General features: G+C 38.8%; 1 protein-coding gene across 2 annotated transcripts in view; it reads left to right on the plus strand.

Moving 5' to 3' along the window:
* LOC108250633 (retinal guanylyl cyclase 2-like) overlaps window positions 1-19,220 on the plus strand; it is a 36,274-nt gene that overhangs the window by 1,089 nt on the left and 15,965 nt on the right. Inside the window, exons 2-11 of one of the 2 annotated variants that reach the window (XM_017440607.3) lie at window positions 2,347-2,411; window positions 2,487-2,733; window positions 2,954-3,184; window positions 5,246-5,401; window positions 5,693-5,835; window positions 10,525-10,680; window positions 11,697-11,846; window positions 17,528-17,747; window positions 17,884-17,959; window positions 18,262-18,346. In XM_017440607.3, coding sequence (XP_017296096.1) covers window positions 2,496-2,733; window positions 2,954-3,184; window positions 5,246-5,401; window positions 5,693-5,835; window positions 10,525-10,680; window positions 11,697-11,846; window positions 17,528-17,747; window positions 17,884-17,959; window positions 18,262-18,346 — 1,455 coding nt within the window. In that variant the 5' untranslated portion in view covers window positions 2,347-2,411; window positions 2,487-2,495. The remainder of the gene's footprint in view (window positions 1-2,346; window positions 2,412-2,486; window positions 2,734-2,953; window positions 3,185-5,245; window positions 5,402-5,692; window positions 5,836-10,524; window positions 10,681-11,696; window positions 11,847-17,527; window positions 17,748-17,883; window positions 17,960-18,261; window positions 18,347-19,220) is intronic. The other variant, XM_017440608.3, reaches the window with a different exon arrangement.

The following is a 19,220-nucleotide window of genomic DNA, read 5'->3' on the forward strand; positions in this document are numbered from 1 at the left end:
AAGGTAGCAAAGCTGCGCTCTTCTTCGTAGACATTGAGTTTGGCTGCAGCTGCACACAGTTGCAGCGCCTCCTACAGGAAACTGGTGGAGCTACGCAGAGAACCACGCCGTTCAAAAGCCTTGTTTGGATTCATGTTTTTAGAATATACACAGCAGAGAAACACTGAGGTCCACTGAGGACCCCGAGGTCCTCGGGGTCCTCAACTACGGCCCTGGTCATAGTTCCAAACTAAATATTTAATTTGTTAACTAAATAGTTAACTCAGACCTAAATATTTAGCTAATATGCAAATTCCTTGCCAAAAAGCAGAAGTGGACTATCAAAATAAAAGCCAAACGTCTAAACACCAGAAGAGCAACTGCTTCTGGCCATACTGAATCGCTTCAGTTTTCTCTTATGTAACGTATTTTATCATCATTCTTTTCCTCTGGACATGTCAAACGTGTTAGCAGAGAACATCAGACGAGCTGTTCTAAAAGCTATACAGGTTCAGCTTTTATTTTGATAGTCCACATCCGCTTTTTGGCAAGGAATTTGTATTTAGCTAAATATTTAAGTCTGAGCTAAATATTTAGTTGGCAAATTAAATACTTGGTTTGGAAATTAAAAATCTAACTTAGACATAAACATTAATTTTTAAACAAAATAACAAACTAAACATTTAACTACATATTTAACTTGCAAGTTAAATATTTAGTTTGGAACTATGACATTTATAAATATATGAATAACATGATGAAAATATGATTTTTTAAAAATAAAAACCCATTTTCTTCTTATGAAAGGTTAAAGAAACCAAAATATTGCTGCTAATTTTTGACTGTGTAACTTTACAAACGGCCCTGTTCTGATGGGCAGTTTCTCCACTGATCAGCAGATGTAGTCCTGTTAAAGACACCAAAACATAAAATTTAAACTAAATAAGAAGAAAACAGTATATATTAAACACAGACTCCCTGAAGAATTAAAGAAATAAATGTTTTAAATACTTTGCTGTTATCAGCGAAAATCAGTGAACAAAATTAACCAAAAGCCAGTTTGAAAAAATATGTCTTGAGACTTTTTTTAAATAAGTCAGTAGATTCAGAGCGTTCCAGAGCCTCGGGGCCACCACCTAAAAATGCTCTGTCACCACGGGTTTTAAAATGAGTTCTAGGTACCGACAGCAGCATCTTATTAGAAGACCTCAGAGTTCTAGACACACACAGAGGCTTCAGAAGTTCTAATATATATTTGGGAGCTTCACCATGAAGTGCTTTAAAAGTTAAAACCAATATTTTAAAGTGAGTCCTAAAGTAGACTGGGAGCCAATGCAGAGAAGCCAGAACAGGAGTTATGTGAGCTGTTCTGTGGGTTTTAGTTAAAAGCCTGGCTGCAGCGCTTTGCACAGACTGAAGACGAGCCATGGAGGATTTACCTAGACCAACTAAAAGGCCATTACAATAGTCTAAACGAGAAGAAATAGCATAGACAATCATTTCCAATTCCTTCTGTGATACAATAGCTTGCAGCTTCGAAATATTCCTTAAATGATAAAAACAGTTGCAAACTAACAATTTGCAATGATTCCAAAGACAAAGAACTGTCAAAGAGAACACCCAGATTTCAGAGACTATTTTTCTTTGAAGAGTTTAAAAACCCAAGATGCTTCCTGATTTCCGCGATTTTGTCCTCAGAAGCTACAATAAGCGTCTCAGTCTTGCCAGCATCTAACTGCAGGTAGTTATCATCCAGACAGATTTCAATGTCAGTCAGGCAGTTTCTGAGTTCAGCTAATTTTTAAAAATTCGGAAGTTTGAAATGAACAGTATATTTGAATAGCGTCAGAATACACATGGTAAGAGATATTACTGTAGGAATTTAAAATAAAACCTATTGGGCATATGTACAATAAAAAAAGAAGTGGGCCCAAAACTGGACCTTGGGGCACCCCGCAGGACAACATCAGAGTGAACAATATTCATGAACACAGTAAAAGATCTGTCAGATAAGAAATAAACCAATTTAAAACGGTTTCAGAAAAACCAAAAAGAAAATTGAGCGTAATTTTGAGTAACTCCAGGACACTAAACACTGGTAAGATATTATATAGTCAACACCAGCCAGAAAATCATTTTATTTGCAAACTTTTTTTTTAATGCATGATTGTTTGTGTCAGTGTAATTCATGTGAGCTGGAGGTTCTAAAGCAGTGATGTTTCTCTGCTCTTCAGCAAGTCTTTAAGTTCTGCGGCAGCTGTAGGATTAAAAGGCAGTTCTTACACACAAATGAATGAGTGCCATTATTTCTCTCTTTTTAGCCAGAACACGGGGGTCCTTTTAATTGTCACATCTTATCATCTTTAGAAATTCCACAAAGGATCCCAAAACATCTTTGAGACCGGGCGTATTTAAACAGACAGAATACACTGGTGTGTATTGCATACTTCTGACCAGTTTCTGACTGGACATAAACACAAGCTAATCATGAAACAAATCTTCTGCAGGTCACCAGGATGAAGATTACCTGGTTGCTAGGGGCATGCCTCTGGTTGCTATGTGTAACTGAGGTTTTTACGGCAACCTTCAAGCTTGCCCTGATTGGTCCCTGGTCATGTGACCAGATGTTCTCCAGGGCGATGCCGACAGCGGCGGCTAACTTGGCGTTGTCTAGGCTGCGGAGTGATGGTGGTCTGAGTAGAGGATACTGGTATGATGTGAAACTGCTCAACGAGGACTGCTCCGCCTCCAAAGGTTTGTAAACCAATCAACAAGCAAATAAACAAGTGCAAAATTTTGATGTAAATCCTTAAATTTTGTTGCTTAAGCACTTTGCCAAACAACTGGGTGAGAAATACTTCAGTTTACTAAACTAGTCTTTCACAAATTACACAAAAAGGAAAGACTAACGTATTTCTTTAAGTACTATCAGTATTCAAATAATCATAATTTCATTATTACTGTTTCTTTTCAGCTTTGACTGAACTTGGAGGGATGGAGGGTTATGGCCATGCCTACATTGGGCCATTTAACCCTGCCCTATGCCATGCTGCGTCTTTATTCACTCAACATTGGGAAGCAGGGCTTGCCTCTCCAGGCTGTCTTGATGCTGACTGGCCAAACCTACCGCCCATCACTCCTCCCCACAAAGTCCTCTTCACTGTGTTAAGATTCTTTCGCTGGGCACATATTGCAATCATCTCAGGTGAGGGTGCGATGTAGACAAACTGCTGAAGGTTTTCCTGTTTTTGTAGCCAGAACTGCTGTGAGGAACTACTTGATGTGGAAAATTGTGAGGATCTGGGCTTAGCTCCGCCCTTGGGCGGCGTCACTAACCCTTACTCCACAGGTGTTCCTGATTCCAGTGACGAGACCAGTTAGCATTTAAGCCGCAGGCTGTGATCAGATCTTCGCTGGAGCATCAAACCTTCCGGGTTAGATTCTCCGCCTCAGCGTCTAACCTCGACTCTGCTCTAAGTGTTAATTATGTTTTTTGTCTTGCCTACGAGTTAGGGTTTGCCACGCCACGACTACGGACCTTAATGGGAACTTACCTGGAACCTGTCTGACACTTACCTTTGCTGGAACTGGCTCGTCATCTTTTGGATCACTCTGGTNAGTGACGAGACCATTTAGCATTTAAGCCGCAGGCTGTGATCAGATCTTCGCTGGAGCATCAAACCTTCCGGGTTAGATTCTCCGCCTCAGCGTCTAACCTCGACTCTGCTCTAAGTGTTAATTACGTTTTTTGTCTTGCCTACGACTTAGGGTTTGCCACGCCACAATTACGGACTTTAATGGGAACTTACCTGGAACCTGTCTGACACTTACCTTTGCTGGAACTGGCTCGTCATCTTTTGGATCACTCTGGTACCTCTCCTCTGCGCAGTAACTCACCTTCTGGATCTGTAAGAAAACAAGAGACATTACTACCTTCATCTTTCGAACTACACTGACCAGAATCGTACCCGAGACTCACCCAGTTCTTCTTGCCTTACAGACTACTCCCGAGACCTGCTCACTGTATATATTTGCACCACCTGTAAATAAAACTCACTTACCTTTTATTTACGTTTCCGTGTCTGGTTTCGGCTTCGCTCTTTGGACAAACAATCCTGGGTTTATGATAGAAAATATCCAAAATAAAAGTTGAATGTTTCACACCACATTAAAGTTTCATGTTAATTATTGTCCTGATTTGGTTAAACCAATCTGGTTAATATGTTTATGGCAGATAAAAACTGATTGGGGACAGGTGGATGAATTTTTTGAGGGGTGGAGGGTGTTATGGCGGAGAGTGGCAAACCCAGAATGCAGACTCATCATAATGTAAAAAGGAAACTAACTTATTAGCAGAACTTAAAGGAAACCAAAAGGCTGACATAGCAGCAAAAACAAGATAAAATCTTACAAAACAATGGCGGAGAAGACATGGAACAAGGTGCATGGACAAGGCTTGAAAAATACAAAAATGCAACGATGCCACACAGCAGAGATGGTGAGCAACAACCAGTAGGAAAGAACAAGTGAGGAGTGAATGAAAAGAGACTGGCTTTGAAGAACAGAGGCTGAGAGGAAAATTAGTTGCAACTGGGAACATGACAAGAAACAGGTGAGGTGGGCGTGGCTGGCATAGATGAGGACAGGTGAATGGTGACAAAGGAAATCACAGCAAGCCAAAAGACAAGAACTACTCTAAAACACAAGATGGACAAGAAATAACAAAGTATTTCAGAAACACCAAACAAAGAACCAAAAGCAAAATAAACTCAAAAATACTGAAGTCCATGACACTGGGAGTGGACAAAAAAAGGCTCACTGGAGAAAACCGAGGGAGATGGTTTCATGTTCCTGTTGGAAAAGAAGGTCCAAAAAGATTTTCTCTTACATTAGAACTGGACTTTGGCTCCTATATTTATACTGGTCCAACAGAACTGGGCTTTGGTTCCTATAATTCACACTGGTCCAATTGAATTATATCACTGGCAGATTCAGTCTTAATCCACATCAAAAATTTCCAAGTGCTTTTGTTTCTAAAGCTGTTCTCTAATCTACTGCTGGATGATTTTGTGTGAGTGTGTCTGTGTGTATTCTGAGTAATATACATTCCTTGAAGTTCCTTGATAGTTTAATTTGTTTATGAATTTTTTCATCTTTTGTATTTTTGTATGCTTTTAGTTTGGACCCAGTTTGACAACTAAAATTGTATTTTGCATTTCTGATAATCTTCATATTTTTTCTCCTCTGTTTATCGTCTGATATACAGCTCCAACTGACCTCTGGGAAAATACTGGACAGGAATTGGCCTCTGCACTTCGGGCTTTGGGTCTGCCAATTGGACCTGTGGTTACCATGGAAACAAACAGTAAAGGCAGAGCTCAGGAGGCACTGGAAGAGATCAGACAGGCTGACAAGGTCAAAGGTCAGAACTGGGAGATTAATCTATATATGATGTCAGTGAATGAACACATGCGGGCAGAGCCAGAAACAGGGACCCTGAAGGACTCTTGTCTGGTCCTGGGACACCCTCATGATCAGAGTCCAGAGAGTCAAGAAGACTCCAAAGCCTCTGTTGACCCAGAAGAGTTTGTGGAAAAACAAACCAAATTATTAATCTGTAAAAAAATGTTGTCAGTTATTAAATGTTATTATTTTAACCTTTAGATTTAATAGAATAGGGTTAATCAGTTGATTCACTTTGTTTCTTCTTCAGTGGTCATCATGTGTATGAGCTCTGTTCTGATTGATGGAGAGCATCAAAAAGCACTTCTTTTAGCTGCAATGGAGATGGGGATGGTCTCCGATGGTTACGTCTTTATTCCATACGATGCCCTGCTATATGCCATGCCATATCAGGTAACCGATCACTCAACCATTACACTGATCAATCAAAAAACATTTTTACCTTCAGTAAAAAGTTTTGCTGATTTTTCTATAAAACTGTAGTTCTAGCTAATGTGTGGTCAATGAGAAGACATGCTGTCTTTGAAACAATGCAGGTCTTCAGCTCTACACTAGATCTTCCTAAAATTCAACACTCTGGTGTAATCCTGTCAGCTCCATGAAATGAACTCAATGAAAGTAGAACGAGGCAGAGGAGAGCCAGACGTCTGCAGGAAGCTGAAGTTAGGAGACTGTGGATTAGCAGATGGATTGTGAACATTGTCAACATACAGGCCTGGAACATTCTGTCTTTATAAAATATATGAACAATACTAGTGTAAAAGGAAAACATGCTTGAGAAATTAAAAACGACACAATACGATGTTGTAGGATCCAGACTGGAAGGAGCAGAAGCTTCAGGGAAATCAGGATATGTGAACTTCAGTTCTAGATCCAAATTCTTGAAAGAGTCCAGCCCCTCTCCAGGACTTGGGTTCCAGAGCCCAAGTTGTGTGTAGAGGTGAGCCCAACTATATCTAGCTGGTATAGCCCATATAGACTTTACTATTGAACTAATCTATTCTAATTTCTGAATAATATAACTTCAAAAAGATAAAGTTTTTTTTCAGTGTGAATATTTTTGGCATAAGATGTCTGAAAAACAATATCTGAGAACACAGGTCTGTCCACGGAATGTCTTTTCTTTCATCAATATGAAATTTCAGATCAGATGGTTCTAGGACTCTGTCAGGGGTGAGAGTGTGAAAAGTGTCTTCATTTATCACATTAACGTCTGCACCAGCTGTACAGTCCAGGCTTCACTTTTCTCATTGTTATCACACACAGAACCTAAGAAATATGAGGTTGGTTTGTCTTTAGTTTCTGTAACCTCATTTACAGATTTTTTGTTCCGACACACCCTGACCCAGTGTCCTAGTTTGTGACAGTTGTGACACTCAGCTTTCTTTGCAGGACATTTCTAGAGTGTATTTTACCGCATTTCCCACATTTATCTTCATTTCCACCTTTTTTTCCACCATGCTGCTTACTTGTTGTGGTTTCCAGTGTGAGTGCCACTTCTTGTGGTGGATCTCCTCCCCTGATGTCACTGTGTTGCCATGTAGGCTCACCTGAGCAGCCGCCTCTTCAGTTTATCTGACGGTCTGTATCGTTCGGCCAGAGTCAAACTCTCTATTAGCTGCAGTTGGCGGGAGAGTTCATCCTGTATCCCGATGACGATGCGGTCTTGGATGTTCTTGTCCCTCGATGCACCAAACTCGCAGGTTTCTTATATGTCGTACAGCGCTTGGATAAAACACTCAGCCTTTTCTCCCCACCACTGAATGTGCTGGTGAAAACAGGCTCTCTCGTGGATTATATTTCTCAGGGGAAAAAAATATTCATCGAACTTCTCCATAGCAATAGAAGAATCATCGCAATCCTCCTCTCGAGTGAACGTGAATGATGTGTAAAACTTCTTTGCTTCGTTGCCCAAAGCATAAATTAGGCAGCTCATCTGCACTGGTCCATAATCTTTATCCAGTTTCAAGGCGATCCTGTAGTTCAAACCTCCGTTTCCAATCAGGCCATTCAGTCGACTTTTCAAAGAAAAAGTTCTCCAGCGGGTTAAACTTCGCCATACAGTTGTTCCGTTTCACAACTTATGGGTGATGTAGTTGTCCGGGTCACTTCTGACACCATGTAGAATTAACAAGCTTTAGTTCGTCTTTTACAACTCCGCTTTATTGACAGCTAGGAACATAACAAACCGGAGCTACCACAACGGTGGTCCACTTGGCATCAGCCGAGCCCCTACGCACAGCTCCCGCGCATACCTGAGGCTTCCGCCGTAAAACGTAAACAACTGCCGTAACCAAGGTAACAGTGTTTGATATATGACAGTGCTCACTGTTGCTTTAAAAATAATCTTTATTGCCATAGTAGAAAGAGCAAAGTTAGGGAGGAGAAGGAGATGTTAAATCAGAGGCCAGCAGCAGAGACAATGATGCAGGGTCTTCTGTGAGGAATGTTGCCAGAAGTCCAGGGCCTTTTTGAAGAAGTGGAAATACTTGTACGGTTGCTGCTTACTGTGCCTGCCTCTTCTGCTAAGGCTGAAAGCAATTTCAGTGGTCTTCAGCGGTTAAAAACCTGGCTTCGCAACACAATGACACAGTCTTGGCTCAACAGTGTTGCTTTGTGTCATATCCACAAAGAATAATTGGACAAATTAAATAGGAGAGAAATTACTGAGCAATTTATTGAGCCTCATGAGAGGCGCTTCACTTGAGATCAGTGCACTGCTACATGTTCATGTTGTGGGAAGCTTCTTTATTCCTGTGATAGAGTTTTAGGTAGAAATATTGGCCTATCACAGAAACATATGTATATTTCATTATCCTCATTTTATATATATATATATATATATATATATATATAATATGATTATATATGTTTGTGCTTGTGTCTGTGTGTGTTGAGAACTGTAAGAACAAATAATCCTTCATAGCACCCTCATTAAAATGCTTAGCACCCCCTTAGCACCTGCAGAAAAAAATATCTGGAGCTGCCACTGTTTCATAATTAACAGCTCAGCTTGTACAAGTCTATAAGCTGATAAAGTAAAAACTGCTAAATGTGGATTTTCAAAAAAAAAAAAAAGAAGAGGAAAATACAAAAACAGCTGGACTTCTATTCTGTAGCTGAAGACGTTTGACTTCTCATCCAAGGAGCTTTCTCAACTCAAAAAGCAGAGTGTGGAGTTCAAGCCTTTAATGCTGAGATGCTGTGTAACCTAGATTCACCTGTAGATTACTCTCACTCTCCTCACATTAGAGGCTCATTAGGGTCTTTGTTAGAAAGAAGCCATCTGTCAAACGAGAGAAACCAACTTTAAACAGAGGTCTCAGATTTGAGCTTTCAACTACCAGTCATGGGTCTGTTTTATGGCACAATTAAAGGTAAAAGCTGCATGTCCCAATGTGTTAAAGTTAAAATCCTACATTTTGATCTGATTTGAGCAAGCAAAGTGTTCTTGTATGAATGTTAAGGTTTTGTGAATTGGATTGAGCCAGGCCATGAAAAGAACTGTTTGTGATAAGAAGTATTTCAAATTGAATTCTGAACTTGACGGGCAGCTGGTGTAATAATGCTAAAATAGGAGAAATATATTTTCTTTTTGCATCTCCTGTCTGAACTTTCACTGCAGGCTTTTGAATCATCTGGAAGATTTTTAGGGAACCTTTTGGACACCCTGCTAAAACAGCATTGTAGTTATCAGGTCTGCGTGTTCCAAAAGCATGCACAGTTTTCTGTCACTTTGGGTCAAAATGCTCCTGATTTTTAAATTTTTTTTTAGATATTGCACAGATGTTTAATATAGGAATTATTAGTGTTTGATCAGAAATGACTCCAAGGTTTCTTACTGTAGCACTTGAAGCTAAAGTAGAGCTTTAGTAGAGATGGTTTGAAGCTAGACCTGTTTTTTATGGCCAAAACAATTTTAGTTTTGTCAGAATCCTAAAGTAGATAATTATTGGTCATCCATGTCTTTGTCTACAAGACAAGCCTGTAACTTAGTTAACAGGTATTCATTTCTTTGATATAAACAGCTGGTGTAACAACAGAAGTTGATGTTTTGTTTTCTGATAACAATAGTTAACAGAAGAAAGTAGAAAAAGAACAGAATCTGACCTAATCCTGAACGTTATGAAACACTGTAACAAACTGCTGAATTTGCAGGACACATCCTCAACTAGACAATGTTCTAGTTTCTGTAACAAGATGGTGTCAAATGCTACAATGAGGTCCAACAAGATGGGCACAGGCACAAGAGATTTGCCTGAAGCGATAAAGAGACTTTTCATTACTGTGATCAAAGCAGTTTTAGTACTATAAATACTGTCTGAAAGTATTCATGAAGACCATTATTGTGCAAATGATTAATCAGTAATCTTAACACAATCAAGTATTTGAGACATAAAAATTAGATTTAATATTGGTTTGTAATTAGGTAAAACACTGGGCTCAAGGGAGTTTTTTTAAATGAATACTGAATCACTCAAATTTAAAAACCAGTGGTTCATAACAAATTTAGACACATTTGATCTGCTCAAGGACAGTGATTAATTAAAAGTAAAACTTTTTAAAAAGTTGAGTTGGTATGAGGTCTAACAGACATAGAAAGTCAAGAAACCTTAATTGTTACCAATAACTCAAGCAAAATAATGAGTGAGAAACAATGTAAAAATGAGTCTGAAGTAAATCTTTTACCTGAAGTCCATGTTTCAGATGAGCTACAAGAAGTGGAGACGTTGAATGTTTTCTCTAATCAAAAATACACCTGCGTCTCAAGGGAAACTCAACTTTTTCTTTAAAATCACATTTAAAGTGTGATTTATAAAAGGTTGTGATTTATTGCGTAAAAATAAGGAAAAAAATAGAAATCTTTTTACCTTTTCCTTATTTAAAATGGTCTTTAATCTTATGTTTTATGATTCAGAGTTCCTGTGATGGACTGGAGACCTGTCCAGGGTGTACTTTGCCTCTCAAACAGTGACTGCTGGAGATAGGCACCAGCTCCCATGTGACTCAGAACAAAAAAAGGCAGGTAAAGAAAATGGATGGATTCATAGTTCTGATTGGTTCTCTCATCTGTTCAATTAGGATGTAACGTTTCACCAGCTGACTAACAACACGCAGCTACGCTATGCCTACAGTGCTGTTTTGACTGTTACCATGGCATCTGATCGGAGTTTCTATGAAGCGTTTCGTCAGGCTCAAATCAGCAGAGAGATCCGCTCTGCTATTGCTGCTACAGAGGTAAACAACTAAACAACATCAAATTGTAAACAAACAATATTTACAAGATGTGTGTCACAGAAGAGCAGTGGTTACAACCAGGCTGAAACCTTTCTGTGGACTTTGTGTTTTCTTGCCATAGTTTCCTCCCACAAACCAAAAACATGCATGTTAGATTAATTGGAAACCCATAACTGTGAACATCTAGCAAGAGAAGATGATTCCAATAATAATAACAGTGGGTTTCTGGAAAGTTCAAGTCTTCAACAAGTAACACTTACTGCATATGTTTTCTTCTTCTTTGACTGAACTGAGAAAATAGACTGGTGCACAGGAAAAAATGAAATGAGGAAAAAGGCCCAGATGATGATTGTTAAAAGTGTGTACTGAATTTTGGTCTATTTGGTCTGATTTCACTGATGTGCAGACTGATTTAAGATGTCAAACTGACCTCTGTTCACTGCTGAAAGGATCTCGTGTAGAAATTATAAAGCTGGACCACATAGGATTGCAAGAAGTCATGTTGATGGTTTTTGTGTTAGTCATTTCTGTATGGAATGGATGGTAGCAGGATAAAATATGCGATAGACTGCTGAGAAATGTTTTGATGTTTATGCAGATGCAAAGGGAATACATACCACTTGCATAAATATTGTTACAGTACTTCATCACCCCATAATTTTAATTGTAGATTCTGTTAACTCTAGACTCCTTAGGAAACTTCATCAGTCTGTACAAACTCTTCAAGCATGGATTCAAGAAACCTAAAACATTTAAACATTCCTTCAAACGATTTCAAGTGTCAGTCTCATTAAGAATATGTTGGAAGTTCTCAAAGCTTTCACTTTGTAAACGATCTGCTGAAGCTGCAAAACAAAGATGGCTCAGATTAAGGATCCACTGAAGTTCAAGGACAGAAATACCTTGGGACAGAGAGAGGTCCTTTTAAAGATTTTATGAATTTAAACATGTTTTTCCTTACTGTCTAATAAGAGTTTATGTTCATGTTAAAATTCTGTCCTGGGTTTTGTCCACAGGTGTCTCCAGTTTTTGGGACTATTTATAATATGGTGTACTTCATTGCTAAGGCTGTGGAGGAGCGTCGTCAGGCAGGTGGCGGGCACTGGGTGACTGGCAGCCATCTCTTCCAATCAGATGGAGGCTTTGATTTCCAGGGCTTCAATCAGGTCAGAAATAAAGACGTATTTAGTGGAAAATCATCTTTCTAATTATTTATCACATTTCCAGAGTATATTTCATTGTTAGATTAAAGACATGAATAAAAAACAACAGATGAGTATTTCACCTGTTAACTCCTAAACACTGATTGGCTTCCTTAAATTGATTCAGTTTCAGTTGTAACATTAAAATTTGATACAAACCTCATAAATGGTTAATGTTAACTTACAAGACAGAAATAAACTGCCTAACAAAAAAAAAAAACCTCCAGTCATATTTAAGTAAATAAGAAAGTATTTTTATCAAGAAAAAGTTAAGCATGTCAGATTAGTATATTAAATTTGATTTAGTTCTTGTGTATGTGCATGTGTAAAACAAACTGTTAGCATAGAAACTTGTTTCTTAAAGCCATAATAGCTGTCAAACTACAGTTTTTTTTGTTTGTTTTTAATAACAATTTTTTTGTACATGTGCATCATCTATGATAAAAATAACAGCTAAATACACATCATTCACTACCAAAAGTCTACAGCTTTATTTGGAATAAATGAGTGAAATCAGCAGAATCAGGTTTTGCCAACAGAGTGGTTTGTTTACATTCAAACACTTCAGACAGTCTGATGGATATTGAGTCAGTAAAATAATCTCTGGATGTAAACAGAGTCGGAGGGACAAGCATGAAATCAGACATGCAAGGTGGAAAGAGAAAAGGTAAGAAAAAAATTCTTCTAAAAAGAAACGGTGACTAAAAGCTGTGAGGACAAGAGGTGACTGCAGTCAAGTCCTTCTGGGAGTAAATTGACCAGTGGAGATCTTTAAAGCTAAAGTTGGAACTGCTTCTTCTCCCCCTGCTTTTGCTCAGTCCAGTGCTGTCTTTTCTGAAGCCTCTCTTTGCATATCTTCCGAATTGCAAATTATGGTTCTGGTTGGCTAGTCTCTCAACGCAAGTGATCAAATGTTCTCGATGAGAAGACTGGGCACTGGAAAGCCCTCTTGCCCTGACCAGACTTATCCAACTGGATACACTATGGGGTCCTGGGGGAAGTGGAAGATAGTGTGTCTGTCTATATTGTCAGTCAAGGATATTGAAGATGTGTACATAATTAGATTTTTGATAACAGGCTTTCTGCTTTTTGGACTTGGTGATTACCTGGCATATCGTGAAATTTGGAAAATGTCAGCAGCTGTTTTGGCCATTACAAAACTGGAGGAATGTACTGTGCTTTGAATGGTCAGACTCAGTTGCTGTGTGAGCAGGACTACAGACTCGAATTGATTCTTGTAGAGAATCGCAGGCCAGCAGCGGTCCCTGGAACTCACTGGTGTGATGGAATTGATCTTGGAGAAATTACATGCTCAGCTCAGTGGGATTGACCACAAATTTGGCTGTTTTGGAATTGTCATAGAGCTGCACCAGTAAGACTTTAGGACTTTAAGGCAGATGAAAATTAAATGAGTCAGCCTGATCCAAAACAGTTGCTGTTATCTGAATCTGGTTCTCCATGCGTCGGCCTTGGAAGGCTGACTATCTCAATTCTCCTGGATGTTATGTAAACAAGACACTCTGCTCCTACCCGTTCCCTCCCTCCTATGACATCTGCGAACCTGTATCAGAGCCCTACTGACGCCGGCTGGTGAACGCTCAATCAATCATCACGGTCTATGGCTTGGAGGGATATCTGGGAGTTCATGGACTTAACTCACTGTACTCGCTGCCCCCTACCCCTTTTTGCCCCTTTCTGTTTTATATTGTCTATATGGCTTATTATACCCTAATTAACTCAGTTTATTATATCTTAGGTTGGTTTTCCTTAGTTTATTTTAGTATGACTTAGTCCATTTTATCCTGCCTGTGCTTGTTTAAACTTATTTTAGTTTTATTTGGTTAAACTTATTTTATAACTTAGTTTAGCCTGTCTTAGCTTGTATCATTTCTGATCCCGAATTTGTTTATCTTAGTATGTCCAGCTGTGGTCCTTTCTGTTTTATTTTTTTTCCTACTCTCGGCGAGAGTCTGTCTGTCCTGTTTTTTGATTGTCTTTCTTTCTCTGGAGCCTTTCTTTGCATAATTTCTGAATTAAATTATTATGCATCTGGTCAGCTGGTCTCTCAACACAATAGATCAAATTTTCTCAACGAGAAGACTGGGCACTGGAAAGCCCTCTTTTCCCAACAAGACATATCCAGCTGGATACACGATGGATTCCTGGAGAAAGTGAAAGATTGTGTGTTCATCTATAATAACGGTCAAGGATGCAAACAGAGGTGCATACTGGATGCAACTCCTGTGAGTCGTGGGCCAGCTGTGGACCTTGGATCTCGCTGCCCGAATGGAATCGACCTTGGAGAAGTTACCGGCTTGGCCCGGCGTGAATGACCAGATTAATTTGGCTGTTTGGATTCGCCATTGAGATGAACCAGTGGGACTCCTAAGGCTGGCATGAAATTAATGGCATCAGTATGACCTAAAAACAATTCTGATATATGAATCTGGCTCCACTGAGTCAGCATTGGAAGGCTGGCCATCTCAAAATTCTCGTGGATGTTACGTAAATTTGACGCTGTACTCCCATCAGTTCTGTCCCCCAGGATACCTGTGGATCTGTGACAGCTCACCTCCAAAGGCTGGCTGATTAAAATTTCCATCACTATCAGGAGACTATGACAAGGAGGCTTATCTGGGACAGTTTCCGTGGGCATTCCTCCACCATCTCTGTCACCCTATCCATTCCTTTCTCATTCACTTGAATTAGCTTTAGCAAAGGTAGTTTATTTTAGTCTGTTCAGCTAAGGTTCTTAAATCATAGTTTAGTTTGTTTGTGAGCATATTATATCTAAGTTTGGTTTTCCTTAGTTTATTTTAGCATGACTTACCGTATTTTCTGCACTATAGGGCATACTGGATTATAAGGCGCACTGTCAATAAATAGTCATTTAGCGAAAAAAAAAAACCAGCTGTGTGGCAATCTGCCACCTGTTACCTGTTCTGCTCCCTCGGATCTTCTCATTGGCCGGCCTCCTAATTACTCACAGCTGCAGCAGGTTCTCATCATCCAGCTCCAGGGTTCTTAAGGCAGTTGCAGGGAGCAGTTTGTCGCTGAAGCATCGAGTGCCTTGGGTAAACGGCCCCAGCCAGAAAACCAAGTCTAAGAAATTTTGAAAGTTATTTACCTGTGTTTGTCTTCGGTATACTTACCAGTAATCCTGTTTCTGCTCACCACCCTGCCACCTGAGAACTACTTACCTGGAAGCCCTCCTGCTACTTACCTGATCTGGCGCACCTGCTGAAGATCTGCCTAATCTGTGTTCCTCCTCAAAGACCTACCTGCTGGCTCTACACCGAAGCCTGCCTGCCTGCCATCTACAAACCTCCACAAGAATCGTTGTAAATATCCACCGACGGGATTTGGTACCACGACCGATCACCACCTACAAACTACTCACCTGCCCCTTGTAAATACTCACCTGGGATTCCTGGAACCGCACATCCAAGCTCGCACCCTACCACCTGTCGTAAGCCTCCACGTTACACCTGTAGTCAAATCTGCCTCTGAACCTCTAGCAGCTCAGAAGACTTACCCTATATCCCTCCTTTTTCAGATCCTGTTCCCCTTCCCCACCCTGATCCAAAAATAAATTTGCTTATCTTAAAACTTTTCTCCTGTGTCTGTCCGTCTCCTGGGTACTCACGTTTGGCTAACACCAGAAATCGTGTCAAGCCCCATCTTTTCAGAGAATACTGCACCGACCTAAGCGTCAAGTATAAACGCCTACACCGCGCGCTGTGCACGGAGCCCTGCTCAATTATAATTGAGCCATAATGCTGCAAACGGTGCGGCTTTGTAGTTTACCAAAGTCCTACTAAGACATTACAACTTCATACATATTTAAGGCACTCTGAATTATAAGGCACACTTTCGTTTTTTGAGAAAACTGAAGGCTTTTAAGTGCGCCTTATAGTCCAGAAAATACAGTAGTCCATTTTATCCTGCCTTTGCTTGCTTAAACCTACTTTAATTTTGCTTGGCTAAGCTTATCTTATATTTTAGTTTAGTTCATCTTAGCCTGTGTTTTAGATAAGTTTAGTTTAGCTTTTTTATATTTTAGTTTCCTGGTTTGGTTTTTTTATCTGTTTATTTTACTTTAGCTCATTTACTTTATTCAGTTTGTTTTATACCTTATTATAGCTTTTGTTTATTTATTTTTGCTTGTTTAAACTTATTTTAGTTTTGCTTTAAGCGTACTTTATCTAGTAGTTTAGATTATCTTAGCTCATGTTTTACATAAGTTTAGTGTAAATTTTTAAATCCTAGTCTCCTAACTTGGTTTTTCTCTGTTTATTTTACTTTTGCTCATTTATTGTATTATGTTTTTATGATGTGAAACACTTTGAACTGCTTTGTTGCTGAAGAATGTTATATAAATAAATTTGACTTGAGATCAGATGAAATGAGCTGGGATACTCTGAACTCTAATGGAAAAATTTCACCAAATTTAGTTGTGAGCAAAGATAAGAAATATTTGCTGTTTTCTCACATGATTTTTTACAAAAACCCTGAGTCTGAGTCACATTAACCCTCAGTCATTTAATGATGGAGGCATTGTGTTAAATGCATAAAAATTCAAATCAAAACTACTGAAAAGTCCCTCATTTTGACACCTGTCATGACTTTAACTTGAAGTAATGACAGAACAAAGATTCAAAGTAAAGTCACATTATTATTTTTTCCCATTAACTGTTTTTAGTAGTGCACTGATCTAACATCGACATTTACCTTCAGTGCTTTTGCATTAAAAAGATTTTATCAGAATGCTTTAAACAATGATTGTACTGAGATAATTAAGTTTTAATAGCTTGACAAAACTTGTTTTTAGGAGTTGAAACAATTGAAATAATTTATTTAAACAACAGTCTCAGTAAGAGATAATCAAACTGCTGCCATCTGGAGTTTTACTAAACTTCTTTTTTAATCTGGAATAAAAAATTAAAAACTAAATAACTTCAGATATTTTGCACCTCAACCCTTAGGCAGGTAGTGAAAACTGTGAAAACCTTCAGAGGAAATAAAATGTCAGCACAATCAGAAAATTAAATAATCCACCACAAGGGGGTTTAGGGTTTTAAAGTGGAAAAACAAAAATGGTGGCTTTTAGTCAAATCATCAAGCTGTGCAGGATTATCACTAAGAAAACAAAACTAGCATTTCTTCAGTAATGCACATCAGCTGCTACCAAATCTTAGATTATGCACTGAGGATGATTCCTAACTACTACCACTTCAAAATATAGCTCAATATCATTAAAACCAGTCATTTCTGTATTTTCTAAGGTTAGTTATCTGTGGTGGCCATCTTGAATTAAGTTGACTTTAAATGTTAATCAGTTGTAGATGTTTATGCAGTGATTACTTTCTGAAAGTGTAATTAAAAGCTGTTCTGTAATTCAAGAGAGGTTTTACAAAATGACACACAGAAACAGGCAAATAAATGTTCACCTACCTTCAGAGGTGGCAGGCGATAATGAATCTTTATGGCACCCATTTAACTAATCTTTAGGGTGAAGAATGTTTGGGTCTGCTACATCTGTGAAAATATGAATTTATTTTGATTACTTGAGTTCTCTGGTTTCATTTGTTTTAAGTCAAGTACAACAACAAAGAGCTAAAACATACTTTTTCTGTCATTCTCAGATGTTGTATGGAGGCAAAGGTGGGCGTGGCCTTCAGGCCAGGTATGTGGTGTTGGATAGTGACGGTGACCGCCTGGTGCCAACGCACTCACTTGCACCAATGCACGCTGACGGCACGATTGGAGGTCTAAGACCACTGAGCCGTTCTTTTTTCTTTCCTGGAGGAAAACCCCCCAAGGCCAGTTTCTGTTGGTTCAGTCCAGAGGAGACCTGCACTGGAGGTGCGTTCACTGACCATCAGGCAGAGCAGGAATCTTTAGTTTCTGTTGGTGGTGCATTCCCTGGCTGTGATGTTCTGACTCAGATGTTCTCAGATGTGCTGAAGCTGTTTGAGGTCTGATTTTTTTGTTTTTGCAGGTGTTGATGCCGTAACAATGTTTTTCATCTTCTTGGTACTATGTGGTCTGGTTACAGCTTTTTACTTTTGGATCAGGTACACCCCCACACACAGCAAAAACACCTTAAATATTTTTGACTTCCTGATTTTTTTTTCTTTGTTTAAAACCATAATCTTAAAATCAGTTTGTTATTAAAGGTTTCAGACAGTAATCAATTCTTCTTCTTCCTCTGATTTCTGACTAAATTTAATTAGATTCTAGATATAAACATTAAACTAGAAAATGTGGGAATTTTTTTTGAAAACACCAAAAATATTTAAACTTGCAATGAATTTGAAGATTTAAATGTTTTTCTTCATTGTGTGAATCTGATCATTACATGAATTTTTTTCAACAGGAAGTATAAAAGATCTTCGAACATCACCAAACTGATCCTAACTATGGATGACATTGTGTTCATTGACACGCAAGTCAGCAAAAAGGTTTGAAATTGTTGCGTTGTTGACTGATAATTGTTGAATGATGAGGTTTGTTGAATGGTTTTCTGATCTTTGACTGTTTGGCTGATGTTTGTTTACTGATTGTAAATTTGTTTGCTGATGTTGTTTCAATTTTTAGTTTATTTTAAAAGGACAGTTTGTCGAGGTTTCAAAGAAGTTGGACCCAGGAATGCAGACTGACACAAAGAACTTAGTAAAAACTTAAAAATTTCAATTAAAGGGGACCTATTATGCCTTCTTGAACAAACCAGGATGGGTCTGTGGGCTACAAAACATGTTCATTACATTTAATACACAGAATCATTCTCAGATATTCAGATTTCACCTGATCAGTTCTGCCTGTTTTCAGAATGAGCCGTTTTAGGGCTATGTCACTATTATACAAATTAGCTGTTGTTGGCCACGCCCCCCAACTCAGTGTCCCGCCTGAAAACATAAAAACTCAGTGAAGGAATAAATGCTGCAGATCTGATGTACATTTATATCGTTATTAATTAAAACTCTGAGGATACACGGAACATGGCACTGTATATATTATTATTATATTTTCTGTATTACACATCGGTCCAGTGCTCAACTGGTTTGAATCTTACATAAAGAACAGGGATTTCTTTGTTTCAATCGGAAACTTCTCATCCAGAAAGTCAAAGGTCACATGTGGGGTACCCCAAGGTTCAATCCTAGGACCCCTTCTTTTTAATATATATATGCTTCCACTGGCTCAGGTTATAACAGGAAATAAGATTAGCTACCATAACTACGCAGATGATACACAGCTCTACATCACGATGTCACCAGGTGACTCTGAACCCATCCAATCACTGAATAGATGCTTAGAACAGATAAATGTGTGGAT

Source organism: Kryptolebias marmoratus, unplaced genomic scaffold, assembly GCF_001649575.2.
Source record: "Kryptolebias marmoratus isolate JLee-2015 unplaced genomic scaffold, ASM164957v2 Scaffold30, whole genome shotgun sequence".
NCBI classification, from domain to species: Eukaryota; Metazoa; Chordata; class Actinopteri; order Cyprinodontiformes; family Rivulidae; genus Kryptolebias; species Kryptolebias marmoratus.